The sequence below is a fragment of the Marmota flaviventris genome, chromosome X (assembly GCF_047511675.1).
Source record: "Marmota flaviventris isolate mMarFla1 chromosome X, mMarFla1.hap1, whole genome shotgun sequence".
NCBI lineage: Eukaryota > Metazoa > Chordata > Mammalia > Rodentia > Sciuridae > Marmota > Marmota flaviventris.
In genome coordinates this window covers 54,386,074-54,407,132 of record NC_092518.1, presented here as the reverse complement: position 1 = coordinate 54,407,132, position 21,059 = coordinate 54,386,074, and the positions used below count along the sequence as shown (strand labels likewise).

Sequence of the window (21,059 nt, the reverse complement as noted above, 5' to 3'; positions counted from 1 at the left end):
TGGCACCCTTGTTGAAAATATATCAACCATAGATATATGAGTTTATTCCTGGATTCACAATTCTCTTCCGTTGTGTATGTATACCAGTACCACTCTGTCTTATGGTAAATTTATGGCAAGTGGTGAAATCCAGAATTGTAAATACTCTAATTTTATTCTTTTTCAAGGGCATTTTCTTTTTATTTCTTTTTTTTTTTTTGCATTTTCACATATATTTTGGTATCTAATTTTCCATTTCCTTTTTAAAATTTGTTCTAATTAGTTATACATGACAGCAGAATGCATTTTGATCCATTATACACAAATGGAGCACAACGTTTCATTTCTCTTGGAGAGATGTAGAGTCACACCATTTGTGCAATCATACATGCACCTAGGGTAAGGATGTCCATCTCATTTCATCATCTTTCCTACCCCCTTACCCCCTCCACATCCCCCCCTTTGCCCAATCCAGAGTTCCTCCATTCTTCCCATCCCCCTCCCCCCCATTATAGATCAGCATCCACTTATCAGAGAGGACATTCAGCCTTTGGTTTTTTGTAAAAAAGAAAAGAGCTAACATTAGGTGCATAATTGCTATATCTTACTGATGGATTGCTCATCATTATAAAATCTCTATTAACAGTGTTTTCTCTTAAAGTCTTCTCTGTGTGGTATTAGTATAAACACTCCACTTCTGTTTTGGTTTTCATGTGCTATATCATTTTCTGATTCTTTTTCTTTCAACCTATTTGTAACTTTCAAATTCTATAGATAGCATATAATGTTCTTTCTTTTCTTTTTAACAGTTCTTCCAATCCATAACTTTTAATTGGATAATTTAATTCATTCACATGTAATATATTACTTATAAGTAGGAACTTCTACAATTTGTCATTCTTTTTTAGTTCTTCATTTTTAAAATATATATATTTTTTATTGTTGGATTTTTATTTTATTTATTGATATGTGGTGCTAAGAATCGAACCCAGTGCCTCACACATGCTAGGCAAGTGCTCTACCACTGAGTCATGACCCCAGCCCTAGTTCTTCATTGTCTATGTTACTGCCTTCTTTTGTGTTAGATATTTTCTACTTTACCAATATGTCTGTCATTTCTTCACTACGTGTTTTTAGACATTTTTCTTAGTAGTTAAGACATTTCTTCTAAAACCAAAGTTATAATTACCATATGACCCAGGAACTGCATTCTTGGGCATTTTCCCCAGAATAATTAATGCTTATATTTACACAAAATCCTATGAATGAATTTTCAACTGCTTTAATTGTATAAAGCCAAAAACTGTACACAACACTGGTATCTGATCAATAACTGAATGATTAAACACACCGTGGTACATCATGTAGTATTCCTAATTTAAAATAAAAAATAAAAATCCTCTTGTTGGACATATCATCTTGATTGAATCTTCAGAGGATTATTTTTGCTTAGTGGGAAAAAACTAAAGCCATTCCCAAAAATTTATATAATGAAGGTTATTTCTATGGCATTTAAATGATCAAATGTTAGAAAATTTGTAGGGCAGGTTAGAGGCCCCAGGAGTCTGGAGAGGCTTAATGGGAAGGAGGTTGGTGTAGTCATAAAAGGACAACATGTAGGATCCTTGTGGAAATGGAAGTATTCACAGTCTTGACTATGATGTTTGATAAAATAGCCTAAAAAAGTGATAAAATTTTCGGAACTTAAGACATACACATGAATAAGTACAAGTAAAACTGGAAAATCTGAAAGTTTGGTGGATTTGATCAGTCTCCATACCCTAGTTGTGATATTGTACTTTAGTTTTGCAAAACATTACTATTGAGAAAATTATTCATGGGATATCTCTGTATAACTTCTGACAATTAGATGCAAATCTACAATTAAGTCAATAAGAATTTAAATAATATATTAAACATACAATTACCATGTGATCAGTAATTGCATTCTTGGACCCTAGAAAAATCAAAATCTTTGTTCACACACAAGCCTGTATACTAACATCCAATGCAAATATTATTTGTAATAGTAAAAAACTAGAATTAATTCAGATATCATTCAATGTGTGAATAGATAAACTATGATACATCCACATCTTATAATATAACTGAGCAATATAAGGTAATTATTGATATATGTGGTAACTTAGATTAATCTCAAGGGAATTATGCTGAGTGAAAAAAAATGAGTCCAAAAAGGTTATGTACCATATGATTCCATTCATAATATTCTCAAAATGATCAAATTATTGAGATGGAAAATAGCTTAATGGTTGCCAGAGGTTAAGGACAAGATTTTGTTGGGAAAGCAGTGAATGTGATTGTAAAATAGTAACATGAGGGATCTTTGTGGTAATGGAATTATTTCTGCATCTTGACTATGGAAGCATATACATTAACTTTTATGCATAATGAAATTGAATTAAAAATACACATATACACATGAGTACAAATAAAATGTTATAAATGTGAATCAGATGGGCAAATAGTATCTACATTAATACTTTGATTATGATGTTACACTATAGTTTTTCAAGATTTCCCAATTTGAGAAAGTATATAAATGGCACACAAACTTCTCTGTATTATTTTTAACTGCATTTGGCTCTATAATTATCCCAGAATAAAATTTCAAACCACAAATCTTCAAAAGATTAGGCTGATCCACATGTAACTTATTTGCCTACCAAAAAAAAGATCAATCCTCTTAGAGATGACAAACTGTAGCACAAAACAATATCTGATTCAAAAAAACACATCTTTTTTTAGTTGATTATCATTTTAATTTTGTGAAAGACTCACAAATTTTACATAGTTTCCCATTAGAACAAATAATATTTTAAATAGGGTAAGCCCAGAAATGGTTCCCCAGAAGTAAAGGTAACTGTCTGAGTGCACTTCAGTCCAGACAAGAATTCCCACTATGGCTGTATCACATTAACTAGTACTGTAGGATAAAATTGTGCTTGAATGGAAAAATATACCCTGTTCATGGATAGGCAGAACCAACATCATCAAAATGGCGATATTACCAAAAGTTCTCTATAGGTTTAATGCAATGCCAATCAAAATCCCAACGGCATTTCTTGTAGAAATAGAGAAAGCAATCATGAAATTCATATGGAAAAAAAAAAAGACCCAGAATAGCAAAAACAATGCTAAGCAGGAAGTGTGAATCAGGCGGTATAGCGATACCAGACTTCAAACTATACTACAGAGCAATAGTAACAAAAACAGCATGGTACTGGTACCAAAACAGGCGGGTGGACCAATGGTACAGAATAGAGGACACAGAAACCAATCCACAAAACTACAACTACCTTATATTTGATAAAGGGGCTAAAAGCATGCAATGGAGGAAGGATAGCATCTTCAACAAATGGTGCTGGGAAAACTGGAAATCCATATGCAACAAAATGAAACTGAATCCCTTTCTCTCGCCATGCACAAAAGTTAATTCAAAATGGATCAAGGAGCTTGATATCAAATCAGAGACACGCCGTCTGATAGAAGAAAAAGTTGGCTACGATCTACATACTGTGGGTTCGGGCTCCAAATTCCTCAATAGGACACCCATAGCACAAAAGTTAATAACTAGAATCAACAAATGGGACTTACTCAAACTAAAAAGTTTTTTCTCAGCAAAAGAAACAATAAGAGAGGTAAATAGAGAGCCTACATCCTGGGAACAAATCTTTACTCCTCACACTTCAGATAGAGCCCTAATATCCAGAGTATACAAAGAACTCAAAAAATTAGACAATAAGAGAACAAACAACCCAATCAACAAATGGGCCAAGGACCTGAACAGACACTTCTCAGAGGAGGACATACAATCAATCAACAAGTACATGAAAAAATGCTCACCATCTCTAGCAGTCAGAGAAATGCAAATCAAAACCACCCTAAGATACCATCTCACTCCAGTTAGATTGGCAGCCATTATGAAGTCAAACAACAACAAGTTCTGGCGAGGATGTGGGGAAAAGGGTACACTTGTACATTGCTGGTGGGACTGCAAATTGGTGCAGCCAATTTGGAAAGCAGTATGGAGATTTCTTGGAAAGCTGGGAATGGAGCCACCATTTGACCCAGCTATTCCCCTTCTCGGTCTATTCCCTAAAGACCTAAAAAGAGCATGCTACAGGGACACTGCTACATCGATGTTCATAGCAGCACAATTCACAATAGCAAGACTGTGGAACCAACCTAGATGCCCTTCAATAGATGAATGGATAAAAAAAATGTGGCATTTATACACAATGGAGTATTACTCTGCATTAAAAAATGACAAAATCATAGAATTTACAGGGAAATGGATGGCATTAGAGCAGATTATGCTAAGTGAAGCTAGCCAATCCCTAAAAAACAAATGCCAAATGTCTTCTTTGATATAAGGAGAGTAACTAAGAACAGAGTAGGGTCGAAGAGCATGAGAAGAAGATTAACATTAAACAGGGATGAGAGGTGGGAGGGAAAGGGAGAGAGAAGGGAAATTGCATGGAAATGGAAGGAGACCCTCAGAGTTATACAAAAGTACATACAAGAGGAAGTGAGGGGAAAGGGAATAATAATACAAGGGGGACAAATGAATGTCAGTAGAGGGGGCAGAGAGAGAAGAGGGGAGGGGAGGGCAGGGGAGGGGGGATAGTAGAGGATAGGAAAGGCAGCAGAACACAACAGACACTAGTATGGCAATATGTAAATCAATGGATGTGTAACTGATGTGATTCTGCAATCTGTATATGGGGTAAAAATGGGAGTTCATAACCCACTTGAATCAAAGTGTGAAATATGATATATCAAGAACTATGTAATGTTTTGAACAACCAACAATAAAAAATTTAAAAAAAAAACTTACATTTTCATCTAGAAAAAAAAAATTGAGCTTGAAGTTCAGCTATCTCAATATCAGATTCTTTTAAGGGTTCAATGCTAGCTACATGCTGTATCCTGTCCCTAAATGAAGAGTTTGTACTATATTGGTATGGGATAACATCTGCACCCATGTTAGGGTGAGTTGAGGACCCACTCATGTCAGCTATTGATAGAAGCTGGAATCTATTCATATCAGCTAGAGGATGATTCTGAGAATTTACAGAATCAACTACAGATAGATCCTGGGCCTTCACTGTATGATATTCAGAAGGGGAACTCCAGGGATCAATTGTACCAGTTGGTGGAGGAATCCATGTGCTTTCAATAAGGTATCGATCTATAGGTTCACCTTTATTGATTATTAGAGAATCCTGGGACTCAGCTTTTGCCTTAGTGTTTTCACCTGAAGTAATGGAGCCCCAGGGTCCCTCTTTATCATATGAATGAAAAGTCCGTGATGTGCTAGACAGAGTAGTAGTTGTGGGTTGATCCCAAATTTCATCCGTATAGGGCCTAAAGGATTCCAAGTGTCCATCTGCATTAGCAGTGGCTTTTGTCCAAGATCCATTTGTAGAATCAGTAGATTGAACCCAGGATCTAGTGTCATGGGAGTTCCAAGGTTCAACTGCACCATCTACAGATGGACTCCATTGTTTGACTATGCCAGCCACAACCTGATTCCAGGATTCATCTGTATCAGTTAATGGAAAATCCCAAGATTTAGGTGGATTAAACGACATAGTTGTATCAGAAATAAGTTGAGGTAAAAAAGGTTTAGGTGTAGAAACTACTGAGGAATCCCATGAATCACCTGTATCAAGTATAGGGGTATCCTGGTGATTCTGAGCTGAGTTATTTCTAGGATTTTCTTGTAGTCTGTCATCAGAGGAAGTGCCCAATTGCTCTACTAGAAAATTGTCATCTTGGGGGATCTGGCTTTTTTCAGGGGGAAACTTATGACTAGTAGTGAAGGACTCCGCTCCATTAAAATTATAGATTGCTGGAGAAATTTTTAGATGTTTAGTTTCTGGAGAAACGCTTACAATTTCCTCCAAAGACTGTGCAGAGGGCTGATATGAGGTAAGGGCTGGGCATAGTTATAGACCTGCCTGATTTGGGAAATCTGCACATTCTCAAAAAATGTTTTGCAATGTAAGAAGGATGTAGGACTCAAGAACTTCTTGGATGCCTTAATTAACTGCTTGATCCAGGAAAGGTAAGGAGCTGTCCTAATGATGACTGTAGGATGTCGACATATTCTTGAGGTTTTACGTACCAGGCCCACCAGTTCCCAGTGGTTATTTAGGAGACATAGGACAGGACTGGCTTGCTGTACCTGAAAAAATAAATAAATCAAGAAATTGTGTGTGTATACACACACACACACACACACACTAATGTATTGCATCCTTCCACTCAAAATCTTTCAATGCCTTCCAACCTCAACAAGACTATTCTTATAATGATGTACAGAGCCCTCATATCTAACCTCTAGTTACCTCCTTGACCTCACCTACTGCTATTGCCTTGTCCAATATGCAACAGCCACCTGGCTTCCTTCCTGTTACTTAAATATACCAAAATACATACCTCAAAAACTTTGAATGACTTTTCCTGTACTTTTAACACTATTCTCCTGATATCCACATGACTGGACTCACTACTTCCTCTACAACTCTATTCAAATGTTACTTCTTTAAAAATGACTCTCCTGATCACCTAATCCTATTGAATGGATTTAAAGCCATATAGAACCCCTATCTGATATTACAAGTACTTTAGACTAAGATTGAGTGTGGAGTCTGGTTTTTTCAACTTCAGGTTGCACACAGAATTCAAGGTCATAGTAAACCCTGCCCTGTGCTTGTAATATGGATGTATTCTGTTCAAAGTCATTATCAACACTTTCATTAATATTATATGCTTATTTTTGGTCATTCTATAAAAAACACACAAACTCCATGGGAATATGAACTGCTCTGTCCTCATTGACATTACACTAGTTCAGATTAGATCATATGTCAGCATGGAGACTATATAATGGCTCACTATACTAAATTATGGCACCAGATTCCTTCAGTGGGTCTTCTCTTTTAGGCCATTTTTCATATTAGCCATCAGAGTGATCCATAAAATGTGAAGTTTGCCATGTCAATTCTTTTCTCAAAATCTTTTCAGGATTTCTCATTCCCTAAATAATAAATCCTGTATATATTAATAAGATGAATAAAACTTTTAACATCTCCCTTATCCCACACTCAAATTAGTACTTCTTCCATACTCCAATGTATTTTTAGGCCTCAGACCTGTCTTATTCTGCTCCCTTTAACCTAAATGCCATCACCTAATTTATACTCTTTATCTCATTCATTAAATGGCTACTCATCTTTTAGTACTAGTTCAAATATTAATTTCAACACCTTATAAATTAACTCAGTCTTCCTTTTACCCTCCATGCCAACAGCAATTATCCATCATGTAATTATCCATCCTTTGCAATTATCTACCACAAGCCCTAGATACTACATCTTTAACTTGCATTTGCAGTTTCCTCTACCTCTATTTGAAATATTGTACCGTCTTTGCTTGATTAATTGAGTCCTTCTCATCTCTTAAGACTTAGCTCTCAAGGCTTATCACATCTTCCAATAATTCAGTCCACAACCTCCACAGTTCTAGTTAAGGCTTCCTTTGAAGTCTTTAAATATGATTTGTGTTCATGCTTTCTAGTTATCTAATACATAACAGTTTTCCTGTACAAGTATTTATTTTCTATAATCTTGTAGTATGTTGATGGTAAACTGTGTTGTATTTGTATATTGAACCTTCCCACACCTAAGTTCAAGCCATACTCTATTCATTATAATGACTACAAAGAGGCTATAATAAAATTGGAAGTAGGAAGCTCCAATTTCTTTTCATGCCCATTGATTCTTTTTCTGTAGGTCTCGTTTGGTTTCAAAGGCCTTCTCTGTTGATATAATCTATACCTCTCAAATACCCAGTGAAAATCCCAAATTCATTATTCGCCTGGAAACAAAAGAACAAACCCATATGGCCTATTATATAGATTACTTGCACACATATGGAATTCTACATTTTCACATTGCCCTCCCATTCTTGATATTGCCCAGATGCATAATTACCCAGCAGTCTTGATCTGGCTGACGCAGAATACACAAGAAATCAGACTTCTCATGGTGGGAATATTGAGGGTGGCATACTGAGAGCTCCAGCAGCTGCACTAATATCTTTTTCACTCCTGTGACTCCAAACTCCGGGTCACCTGAGGGGAGGGATGATGAGTGACACAGAGGCCCAGACCACCCAATATCTGGGCTTGATTTGACATCACTCTCTTGATTCAATCATGTGGACTTCCCAAGACATTCTCCCCTTTTTTTCCCTTTTCTTCTCCATTCAGATCATATATATTTCCCCTGTGTTTTCTGAAACTAACACATTAATCTTTACCTGGGGATATAAAGAGTTCTATAACACTGATTCAGACCTAGGCATATCCCTTTCCTTTCTTATGTTTCAGTTTATCCTCCTATAAGTTGGGGTGGTATGGACTTAAGGATTTCCAATATTTCCTCCACATTTTTTCCCACCTTCACAGAGGCTTAATTTCTTTGAAAAACTAATTATTGAAACTAAACTCACAAGGCAGTGTAGCTTGGTTCATTTTACTTACTATGATGTTGGTACACTTGGCAGCTTCTATAATGGCATTTAGAACAGCTCTTCAAGGATACATTGGGCACATGAGATAGTGGCACATCATCCCCATAGATTGGCTTTGAAAGAAGGACCATGCCAATATCTGCTTTCATCGTGTCTTCTTCATCTTGGGGATCAAACCTGGGATGGATGCAAATTCTTTGGCCATGTAGGGGGCTCTTCTGGTCATCTTCTTCTAAGATGTTTAGGTTTGAGAGTTTCCTAAGGAAATATAATGATGCAATTAACAATACAATTGTTAACAATACAACAGACAATAATAAAAGTAGAAATTTTGCATTATATGTCCTTATGTATTAACAGTATATGTCAAAATCAAAGTTATAAAATGACTAAGTTCTTACACTTATTTGGCAACATAAGATTATCTTAATTCCAGAAACTATTATTAAATAGTCTGTGATACATACCATACATGCCTGTGCAAGACTTTGTACTGGAATTTGGCTCTTCAACATATCCGCTGATCCCCCACCAACTAATTGATCCTCAGAAAGTTTCTTTGCATGCTGGGATTTTAGTGACCTCCTCTATAAAAGGACTATTTTTCAAACTCCATTTGAGCTTTAACATTCTCCCAGTTGAAAAATAATTCCCTCACCTATGTCACTGGATTTTGTTATTGCTTAGGTTTGTTTTTGTTTGTTTTGGGTGGTGCTGGGGATTGAACCCATGGGCAAATTTTGGTTTAAATCTCAGTGTTGGGCAGTGTTTGCCACTACAAACACAGAAAGCTTGTACTTTTGCTTATTTGTGATAAAATATAATCTCTTCAGATGACAGAAAAGAACTCTGTTTGACTTTGATATACTATATCCTCCACTAGGACTAAAAAGTCTTCAAAGATAAAGATTCTATCTTTAATCCATGACTCCCGGAAACTTAGTTTTGAGGCTGTCAAAGGTGGACACTCAATATGTTTTTCAAGATAATGAAGGAGAGAGTAGGAAAGGATAAGAAAAATGTGGGAAAAAGGAAACAAAGTCAACTAAGGAATAGTAACAAAGCCATTACCTGATTTCAGTAGCAGAAAGGGGTCCATATCAACATTTCCCTCATTTCATTTCTCTGGAAGGATCAACCAGAAGGAATCCTAAAAGGAAAACTCACCCAAGCCCCCCAAACACTGGTTCTTCCCCTACTCACGTTTTATGCAGGCAGTTAGCTGTAGAGAGGATCCACCATGGACTTAGGATAATGCCCTGGCAACTTCCAGACAAAGGCACCAGCCATGGTATATCAGGGGAGATAGCCAATGATGGTATTCTTGTGATCAATGAATTTGAGATTAACCCCTTTCTCTCAATTTGGGGCACTGCAAAGAGTATGATATGAATAAGGAGGTGTTAAAATAACATGAAAACCCATCTCTTCTTTCAATGTTGATGAAATTTCTTATTTTTGAGTTCACCTATTCAATTTGAACTATAAAGTTTCTGATACTCTCTCAACATGACCTACCTTCCATCATGACTGATTATGTGTCAGTGGATATGAATGTGGTATTTATACCATGATCACAACTTAATGCTACTGTTCCTCCTGTCTTCCCTGAACATTTATTGAAGGAAACCTAGAATTAGCTTAAGGGATAGTACCAAAAGATGTTTCCATCTAATGTAGGGAGATAAAAAGAGAGGAAGAGGTATAGGCAGGGACAGAGTCAAGGAAGAAAGTAAAGGTAGTGAAAAGAGGGAAAAGGAAGTGTAAAAACTGAAGGGGGAATAGAATAGGAGGAGGAACTTGGATAATGGGGACAAAATATTTCTGAAATGAATAGTAAGTAAAATATGGAGAAGAGGAATCAGAGGTAGGTCTTTGGAAAGTCAAAGAAAAGAAAAAGAGATAAGGATGCCCAAATATCTATGACTTACTCGCATAGCAGTAAGGAACCAAACACAAAACATGGTAGAGCCAAAGTAGAGGCTTCATGTTGACTCAAGTGGGAAGAAATGTGATGTGGAGCTCCTAGGGCAACAGCAGCTCTAGTAGTCTAGAAGCAGAGTTCATAGGTTTCAGAATGTCTGACATCATAAAATCTATTGTGAGATCACGCCATCCCTGTGGTCATCTTAAAGCGGCTTAAGCTGGGGAATTGGGAGCAGTAATATAGTTTAAATATTATTTTTGAGCTTTAACATTTTCTTTTTTAACCTCACTACAACACTTTATTATATGAATCCCACAGTTAAGAGGGTCCTGGATCAATCTGTTTGTTGTGTGTCCTTTGTTTATAGGCAGAGGAGGACAGGTGTTTGTCCCAATCTGTTGCAAGACACTCTCTTCTCCATTATATGGACTGAGTGTTTACCATGATTTTAGTGTCTTTTGTGTCCCTAACATCATTGTATAACCAAGCACTTTCCATAAATGCGTCTTACTTCTCCATTTCATATTTTTGTAATGGTTTGCATATCACTTACATCAAAGAACTTGACCATATACACTCTGTTTCAATATCTGGTTAGTGTTGAGAACAGGTTATTGATTTTTATTCTCACTAGTTCTGGAAGACTTCCTCAATAAGATCCAATTTTGACAATCCTTATATCATGGAATATTACTCAGCAATAAAAAACGATGGATATAATCAACAAATTTAATAAGTCACAAGAGATTTATACTAAGTTGCATGGGCTCTCTCTCTCGTCCAGCAAGGAGGTCCACGGAACAGCACAGAGGAGAGTGTGGCTGCAGAGTTGCGAATCAAGACCTCCAGAGACCAAGGTGGAAGCAGGTCTAATTTTATTGTGTAGTTACTATCTATATATTCTCGGGCAGTAGCTAAGCAGATTATAGGCAGCCACCAATACAATTTCTTGCCAACTTTCCTTGCAGCAACCAATCAAGGAGTGAGCCATGGAGCAAGTGCTGTGACTGCAACACATAATCTTATGCCCAGGGCGGTTTGCAGCTTACATGCCTAGCATGAGGGGAGTAGTTTGCCACTCAGGTGCCCCTAACATGTCATGTATGCAGTACTCCATGCACTTGTCCCCATATCTCCTCCTTCTGACTGTGCCACGAGGACTTCAGCTAGCATTGCTGTTTTTCATTTGGCAGCCTTCACACAGTTGCATAAGCACCTTACAACACAAGAAAAAAGTATTATTATCACAAATAATAGGGCTATGGTAATAGAATTATAATGATTAATTATTTTGGCTATCAGGTTTTCCAATGTTCAGTTAATCCCTAGAAGAAAGAGGAGGCCATTAAGATAGACATCTTAGCCTCATTGATTCTGACAATTGCCTTAGTAAAGTTATGCATAGTCATAACATAGTTAGTATCCCAAGTGCCCTTAATATACCAAGAAAAATCAAAGAAGTGTAAGGTTACATTTTCAGACAGAATATTGAGTGACACAAATACTACGAAATTCAGGGTCACAAGTGAGCCTTTGTAACATACAGTATATCTAGTTGTTCCTGGTGGAGGTCTAGTTCTTGCTGAATGACTAAAATAGCAGCTCAGGACAGTTTATTTAAGTCATTTTGAATGGTAAAGGCTTCTGCTGTGGCAGTAGACAAATTGTTCACAGTCTGAGTGGTCTGGATACTCTGAGTGAGCAAAGCAGCAGCAGTGGCTGTGGCAGTGATGGCAGTCACCAGGGCATTAACCCCAAGATGATGTGGCTAATTGCACACCTTGTCTGGTGCAGGATCTCATTTAGAAGATTCTTCATTTCCATTTCCCATGGACTTCTCCACTCTCTGGACAGGTTCACTGGAAGCCAGATTGCTGGGAGCACTCTGAGGATAAATGTATGTTTAGCTTTCATAGCAGGAGTTAGACAACTTGTGAGCCAGCAGGATGTATTGACTGCACAAGGGACCTCTGTGTGAGTGTTATTTATGACATCAGTGTCATTGATTATTAGCATAGCAAATGATGGCATAATACAAGTCTGTGCATAGTGGTTATGGGTATAATTTGGGACAAAGGTAAATCCATGGTTAGGGCCTTGTTTCAATATAGACCCATTCATCCAGCCAGCTGCTGCCCATTTGATGGGTCTAGCAGCCAGAAATATTGGCATGATATCCATCATGCCATATTGATTTCCTGACTAATGGTTGGTAACTGATTGTCCTGTATCGCAGTTACTGCAGTAGCCCATATGGGTGGGCACATCAGAGAGATTCCAGGGAGCTGCACCTGCCCAGGTGCATAAATATTGTTCTTCCCCAGAGATATTCTTCTTATTAAGGAGATAAGGCCAGAAGTAATGCATTGATTCCAGGGAATGGTATCATTATCTGAGGGGGGCTTACCAAAAAGCATCTTAGGGCATGCCGGCAGCAAGGGTTTTTTGCATTTACTGTGGGGGGGGGGGTCTATGGCTATTGGTAGCATTAACTACAAATCTAAGGTCAGTGAGAGACAGCCCAATGTATGACTTGTTATATTTATCTACAATAGTTTCATTGGCAAGAGCAAAGCAAAGAGGGTTGCCTTGATTATAGGTCTCATTATCAACCACAGAGACAAAAATGGACAGAGTAGGCATGGAAATACTGGTGTTCCAGGATATGGTCACCTCTTGGATGGATAACTCAGGATCAGTAAGGTTGGAATTACTGGAAAGAGCTTAGGTAGGGCTCCTTCCCAATTAGCCACTGCTAAAGGTGGTGGCCTAGTGACCAAAGCTCAATTTACATGATGAGAGGCTTCACTATTAGCAGTGAGCACCACACACAATAGGACTACTACCATTGGCCCAGGGATGAGGTTGCCACCAGGCAAAGGGGCCAGTCTGGTGGTTTGGTCAACAAGACCTTTAATATCACCCCAGGTTACTTTATGGGAGGTCTGTTTGCGTTGTTGAGTCCTTTGTGAGTTTTCTCCTCCAAGGTTAGTTCCTTCATCTTCTTGGTTGATGGTTCTGGGGGTCCATGGCTTGACTTTCTGGCAAGCATCCAGATGGGGTGAGGCTCCTGTTAACATATGCAAACCCTCAACCCAGTGTTAGGAGGGGCCCTAGACTATCCCATGCATTTGTTAAGGGATCCTTCCATGAGACCATAGGTAGATGGGAGGCCCCTGAGGGGGCCCCAATGCTTATGGGCTGCTATTTCTGTAGAAAATTTTGAAATTGAAAGAAAATTTAAAGTCAATAAAGTTTTGTTCAAGGCATTGCGAGGGGACTTGGTATAGTCCCCCCCCCCTCTATTTTTGTAGCATGGTCTGTAATTACTTGTGTTTTCTTTCTATGATGCCTTGAGTATAGGGGATCCCAGTTAAGTGCTGTATATCCCAATCATTGAAAACTGCTTGAAATGTCTTGCTAGTATAGGCTGGCCCATTGTCAGTTTTGATAGACATGGGAACATCCATAATTCCAAAATATTTAAATAGATGGGAGATGACCTTTTTGTGGTTTCTCCTGTGGAGGCTGTGGCCATTATACAGCCTGGATAGGTATCAGTGACTACATGAATATATTTTAAATTTCCAAAAGGTACATAATAAGTGACATCCATTTGCCATAAAGCATTATATTTTAACCCTTAGGGATTCACTCCAGCAGATTGTAAAGGGCCAATGGAAACAAAGGGTGCACATTTTTTGAAGTCTCTTACTAGCTGTTTGAAAGCCTCTTTAGTCCTGCTTTTATGCAATTGCCATGGCTGAGGCCAGCAGAGAGGCTTGAGCTTCTTGTATTCCTATATCCTGGGTGGCCAAAGTTTAGTCATCTAGGGTGCCATTGTGCCTGTGCACAATGGCAGCCCTATGCTCCTTGTTTAATCCTTGCCAGATTAATTCCTTGGCTAGGGCTTCCCTAGCTCCTACATGAAACATTTCCCTTTTCACTGCCTTGTTTACTCTATCAATAAACTGCAGCAAGTCATCAGTGGCTTTCTGCCTTAGACCCTGTTTAGAAACTGTACCTCCCCCAGCTGGCAATTTCCTCCAGGCTCTCAAAGCACAGAGTTGCACCTGATCGAAATAATTTGGCGCACCTATAACTTGTACCACAGGGAAACTAAATTCCCTCTCCCTGCAAGCACTCAGTTGGGAGGTTAACATTTGCAGTGTGGTTGCAATTCCCCTGCTATTCACATTCATCATAGAAAAATGCCTTCCACTTCAAGAATGTTGCAGGCTCAAGAGCCGCTCTGGCTAGGTCTTTCCAGTCTTGAGGGCAATTAAGTTCAAGACTGATTCAAGCATTTGCTCTACAAATGGCCCCTGAGGCCCATCCTCTTTTACTGCCTTCTTTAACTCTTTCAGCATGTAGATACCAAGCATCTGGGCACTGTGGCATGGGGGTCAGGTTGACTGGGAAGGCTTATATTCCCTTATACCAACTTTCATCTCTTATCTTAGATCTTCAAAAGGATCTTTGGCCTCTTGGAATGGGTTTCTGGGAGACCATGGCTTGGGCCTGTCTGGCAACCTGGTTATTTCTAAGCTGTCATAGTCCCTTGCTGGCTTTGGCATTGCCTCATAAGGAGGCAGTTGCCATTGACTTAGGGGAGGATATAATCTTTGCCAGTCAGTAGGAGGTGCATTTGCACCATTTGTGGTCACCTCTTCCTGTACCATACTAGCTAGTGGTACCGTTTCCTATTTTTCTCCCTCCTGCACCTGTTACATTTGCTTACTTTGAAGTAGATTTTCACCCTGGATTTCCTCCACTTGTTTTTCTTCCATTGTCTAGTCCCCTGACAAGGGTCTGTCACGGGCCCCCCTAAGCTTTTTGAATGGTAGTCACAATAGGGAAAAGGTGTAGGGGTTCAGTATACCCCTGTCTCACTTCAGTTTACCACATGTTTGCCATTATCTTGACCCATACAGTAGGATCAAAAACATCAGAAGTACTGATCCATGGGCTACTGTCTGCCACTAGGTTCCAAAATTTGTGTGCTTCTCTCTTATTCAGGGTTAAACCTCTAGTTTCCAGAAAAGTACGTAGTAATTGCAACTGCAAGTCTTTGGTGGAACTATGTAGGTTCCCCATCTTTCCCTTCCTCACACTCTGTGAGGGGCCACACTCTGTCTTATAAGCTTACCTCAAGTCCCTGTTCAGGTGCTGCTGCAAGGGCTCTCTCTTGTCCATCAAGAAGGTCCACAGAACAGCATAGAGGAGAGTGTGGCTGCAGAGTTGCAAATCAAGACCTCCAGAGACCAAGGTGGAAGCAGGTCTAATTTCATTGCATAGTTACCATCTATATATACTCGGGCAGTAGCTAAGCAGATTATACATAGTCATTAATACAATTTCTTGCCAACTGTCCTTGTGTCAACCAATCAAAGAGTGAGCCATGGAACAGTGCTGTGAATATAACATGTAGTCTTATGCCCAGGGCTGTGTCTACATGTTGAGCAGTTTGCCACTAATACACCTAGCACAAGGGGAGTCATCTGCCACTTGGGCACCCCTAACATATGCCATGTATGCAGTACTCCATGCACTTGTCCCCACACTATGTGGAAAAAAAAATTCTCAAATGATTACAAACTGTATGATTCCATTTATATAATTTTCTTGAAAAACTTTAGAGATGGAGAAAATAGTGGTTTAGGAAAGGGATGGTAATGAGGGAAATAAGTAGTGCACTATGAACAGTTCTGTACCTTATCATATAGTTATAATAATCTACATATGTGATAAAATTCATAGAAATACATACATAACACAGAAACAAACGAGTGCATTTAAAACTGATGGTACCTAAATAAATTGTGGAGTTTGCCAATATCAATTGGTGGCTTTGATATTGTACTGTAGTTAGGCAAGAGCTATCATTGAAGGAAGCTGGACAAAGTTTATATAAAACTTTTCTATTAGGATATTTTCCACTTCCCATGAAAGCATAATTATTTCAAGATTTAAAAATCATTTTGTCTTAGTTAATTTGTGCTATTATAATGAAATACCATAAACTGTGCAATTTATAAAGAACAAAAATTTATTTCTCACAGTTCTGGAGTCTGGGAAGTCCAAGGTAAAAGTGCTGGTAAGTTCAGTGTCTGGTGAAGGCCCTTTGCTCATAGAAGGCACTGCTTTCTATTGCTGTGACAAAATATCTGTGAAAGTCAACTTGAAAGAGGAAATATTTATTTTGGCTCAAGGTTTCAGAGATTTCAGTCCATGATTACTTGGCCCTATCATTTTCATGAGGAGTACATGGCAGAGCAGAGATGCTCCCCTCGTGGTATTAAGGAAGCAGAGAGAGAGAGAATGAGAGAGAGGAAGTCACTGGAGACAAAATATACCCTTCAAAGGTACAACCCCCACTGGCCTACTTCCTCCAACTAGGCTCCATCTCTTAAAGATTGCACCAATTCCCAATAGCACCAAAGGCTGGCAATCATACCTTTAGCACATGGCCTTTCAGAGACATTTCAGATAACAAAAAGAGAGTCAATGCTGTGTCCTCACATGGCAGAAGAGTGAAGAGAGTATCTGCTTCAATCTCAGCCCCTATTAAAAGGTGTTAATTCCATTTTTTTAGGTCAGAGCCCTTATGCCTTAATTACTTCCCAAAGGCCACACTTCTTTTTTTAAAAATATCTTTTTAGTTGTTAATGAACCTTTATTTTATTCAGTTTTTATATGTGGTGCTGAGAATCGAACCCAGTGTTTCACACATGTGAAGCAAGTGCTTTACCACTGAGCCACAACTCCAGCCCAAGGCCACACTTCTTAATACTGTTACATTGGGGATTACGTCTTAATATTAATGTTGAAGGGACACTATCATTCAAACCATAGCATTCCACCCTTGACTCCCTAAAATTCATGTCCTTCACACATCGAAAATACATTCATTCTATCCCAATAGCTCCAAAAATACCTTAACTTGTTTAAGCATCAACTTTAACATCTAAGTCCAAAATCATATCTAAATATAAAAGTCAGAGATGAAACTTAAGGTCCAGTTTGTCCTGAGACAAATTCTTCAGCTGAGAACCTGTGAAATCAAATAAATTATATACTTCCAAAATATTCCAAAATACTTCCAACAGTGTTACAGGTATTGGATAAACATCCCCATTATAAAAAAGAAACAAAAGAAAGAATAAAGGAACAGGTCCCTAACAAGTCCAAAACTCAACAGTGCAAAATAAATCTTAAGTCTTGAATAATCTTTGTTTCTGTTTCCCACCTTCTGAACACACTGGGGTGGGGGTTACATCTTTAAAGCTTCAAGGGTCTTCACCTCCACAGTTTTGCTGGGAAGAGCCCACACCAAAGCTCTCCCAGGTGGGAGTCTTATGCCTATAACTTTCTCAGGCTGCAGTTGCACATAGGTGGTTGTAGAGTTCTGGGATACAACAACTCCCCTAGGCATTGCCTTTGTGTGATCTCTTTCTGGGGATAATGATCCAGTGTCTCCTCTAGGAATTGACCTTTTAGGGGATTTCTGGAGTAACCCCACCTCTACAGCATTCTCTGTCTGGGCCCCAGAAGTTTCTAAGGCATCCTTTGAAATCTCAGTGAAGGTAGCTAGGCCTCCATGGCTCATGTACTCTGTGTGCCTGCAGAGTTAGCAGAATGTGAATGCCATGAAGGTCTATGGCTTGGGCCCTCTGGTGTAATAGCTGAAACTACCTGGGCCTACTTGAACTACAGCTATGGTAGCCAAAGAGCACCACCACAGAATGTGGGTAACAGAGACATGAGGCAACACTGAGCAGTGAGTAAAAAGGTCACATAATAACCTTGAACTCCTCCAGTGCTCTGGGCCTCTCCCTTTGAATCATTCTGCCCTCAGGACTCTGTACTCTGGGCCTGTGTTGGTCAAGGCAACAACAAAAGATCTCCAAAATGCCTTTGTGGTCCTTTTTCCATTGTCTTGTGTAGCATCTCTCTTCCTTCTATTCTTTTTAATATTCTTATTAAAAGGTCACTTGGCCACACCCTAGGTTTTCCCTCCTAAACACTTTTTTAAAATTCTTTACATAGTCAGGCTAAGTATTTTCCATATCTTTACATCCTGCTTCCCTTTTGATTGTAACTTTTATCCAAAATATTTTTTTCATATTTTACTATAAGCAGTTAAGAGAAGCCATGCAGCACCTTGTGTGCTTTCCTTAGGTATTTGTTCTGCTAAATATCTTAGATCATCACTCTTAAATCTTGTCTTCCACAAAGCAGTAGGACTCAGATGGACACTACCATAGTTTATATTTGGAATGCCACCCAAGACCCATGTTTTAAAGACTTAGCCCTCAGCCCACAGTGCTATTGGGAGTTGGTGGAGCGTAATTTAAGAAGTAGAGTCTAAACTGAGTGCAATGGAGCATGCCTGTAATCCCATCAGCTCAGGAGGCTGAAACAGAAGGACTTTGAGTTCAAAGCCAGCCTCAGCAACTTAGTGAGGCCCGTATCAACTTGGTGAGATCCTGTCTTTAAATAAAATTTAAAAAGGCCAGGGCTCAGTGGTTAAGCACCCTGGGTTCAATCTCTGGGTTCAAAAAAGTGAGGTCTAACATCATTGGAGCTTGTCTTTCAAGGGGATAGTGGGATACCAGCCCCTTCCTCTTTTTTCTTTTTTTGCTCACCAGCTATGAGGTGAACAACTTTGCTCTACCACACATTCCCAGGCATAATGTGATGCCATGCCACAGTCCCAAAAGCAACTGGGCCCAATTCAAGAGACTGGAACTACCAAAGCAGTGAGCCATAATAAACCTTTTCTCTTTGTAAGTTTATTATAACATGCAATTTGTTGCCATAATGGAAACATGGATACAACTCAGCTAACATGGATACAACTCAGCCAAGTTCTTTGCTGCTTTGTAACAAGGAAGGCCAGTCCTCCAGTTTCTAAGATATTCCTTTTCATTTCTGTCTAATGTCATTTCAAAATGCCTTTACTGTACATACATCTACCAAATTTTTGTTCATAACTACTTAGGTATTCTGTAAGACAAGTTTTCTTTACAATTCTCCTCTCCCAAACCCTCACAAGAATTGTTCTTAATTCTCCATTCATAGCAATTCAGGCTTTTTTCCAGCATTCACTTCAAAACTATTCCAGCTTCTTCTACCCATTAGTCATTTTGAAAGCTGCTTCCATATTTTTACATATTTGTTATAGCAACACCCATCTTCTCTGGTAACAATTTCTAAAAGTCTCTTTGGAATTCTATAACAAAATATCATTTACTGGGTAATCCGTAAACAGTAAAAATTTATTTCTCACAGTTCTCAATGATGGGAAGTCCAAGATCAAGTTGCTGGTAGGTTCATTGTCTAGTGAAGTCCTGTTCCTCAGAGACAGCACTATCCACGTGTCTTCCCATGGAAGAAGAGATGGAAGGGCCCAAAGAGTTGTGTTCTCACATGGAAAAATAATAAAGAGCATGAGATATCTCCATTCAAACTTGACCCCCTTTATAAAGATACTAATCCCATATTTTGAGTGGAATGCTGATGACTTAATTATCTCCCAAAGACCCCACTTCTTAATAGCTTTGCACTAGGGGTTAGGTTTTCAACACAAATGGATAGAATACCACTGAGACTAAGGGAAAAGCTGAACAAACCCCATAAACTTACCTTGCTGAACTTTCTTTCAGTTGACTTGAGAGGTCATGTCACTAAGTGATATGTTTTTAGTCTCCTGCTAGCTTTGCTTTAGATAACAACTCTGACATATGGGTCATGATGCTAATATTTGCCTAAGTTGTTTTTCAGTAATTTGGAGACTACTTTTGCCTATCTCAAACTAGTTCAAACCACTGACCCTTTATGTGGCCCTGCACAAGTGTCTGATGGGTAACTTTTTGATATCAAAGGACTGAAAACTCTGTCCTCAGATTATGCAGATATTGCCATTTAAAAAAATATGTGTCATATGAAGAACTATAAGCATGCAACAGACAACCAATTACTTCATTTTTCCTTTCCTCCAATCACCTTTCCCCACGTATGAGACTACCCTTTTACTTTATCCCATATCTCCAAAACCTATCCTTAGGAAGTGTACTTGAAACTTGCTCTCACATCTTCTCATTTGACTGCCTCATGAATAAACCCTTTCTCTTTTATAAAATTCATCATTTTAGTGATAAGCATACTGCACAATAGGCAAAACAGGCATATATTGGTGACACCATGCTTCAAACCATAGGAGGTGTATCTTTATGAATATTTGGGGGATTTTTTTTTGTATTACATTAACCTATGTAATTATCCATGTGTCAGTTCTACATGATATTTTAATTAAAGTAGGAATACAGTAAGCCTTACAGGAGGTAAAATGATTCCTCCAACTTTTTTCTTCTTAAAAAATGTTTAAGCTATCCTAGGGCTGCTAAATTTCTGTATAAAGTTTGGAATATACTAATGTATTTCTACAAGATATTCTCGGGAGCTTTGATAGTAATTTTATTAAATTATAGATTATTCTGATATAATTACATCTTTACAATTTTGATTCTTCCAGTATATAAACAAGTATGTCTTCATTTATTTAATCATTTTATAACTTTCATCA

At 38.5% G+C, this 21,059-nt stretch overlaps 1 protein-coding gene across 1 annotated transcript; it reads right to left on the bottom strand.

Moving 5' to 3' along the window:
• Positions 1-5,764: 5,764 nt before the first annotated feature.
• Positions 5,765-10,533, bottom strand: LOC114081496 (trypsin-4-like). Its single transcript, XM_027922967.3, has 6 exons — positions 10,476-10,533; positions 9,748-9,916; positions 8,555-8,802; positions 8,004-8,143; positions 6,047-6,193; positions 5,765-5,857 (listed from the first exon to the last, which is right to left on the bottom strand). Exons 1-6 carry the CDS (start codon positions 10,531-10,533, stop codon positions 5,765-5,767), a joined length of 855 nt encoding a protein of 284 aa, XP_027778768.3.
• Between the last annotated feature and the right edge of the window lie 10,526 nt (positions 10,534-21,059).

Coding starts and splice junctions, on each gene's coding strand:
- LOC114081496 (XM_027922967.3), bottom strand. CDS start 10,533: ATGAAGCCTCTACTTTGGCTCTACCATGTTTTGTGTTTGGTTCCTTAC. Junction 8,144..8,554: donor CCAAGTGTACCAACATCATA/GTAAGTAAAATG, acceptor CCCTCCCCTCAG/GTGACCCGGAGTTTGGAGTC. Junction 6,194..8,003: donor AGCCAGATCAAGACTGCTGG/GTAATTATGCAT, acceptor TTATTTTTTCAG/GTACAGCAAGCCAGTCCTGT.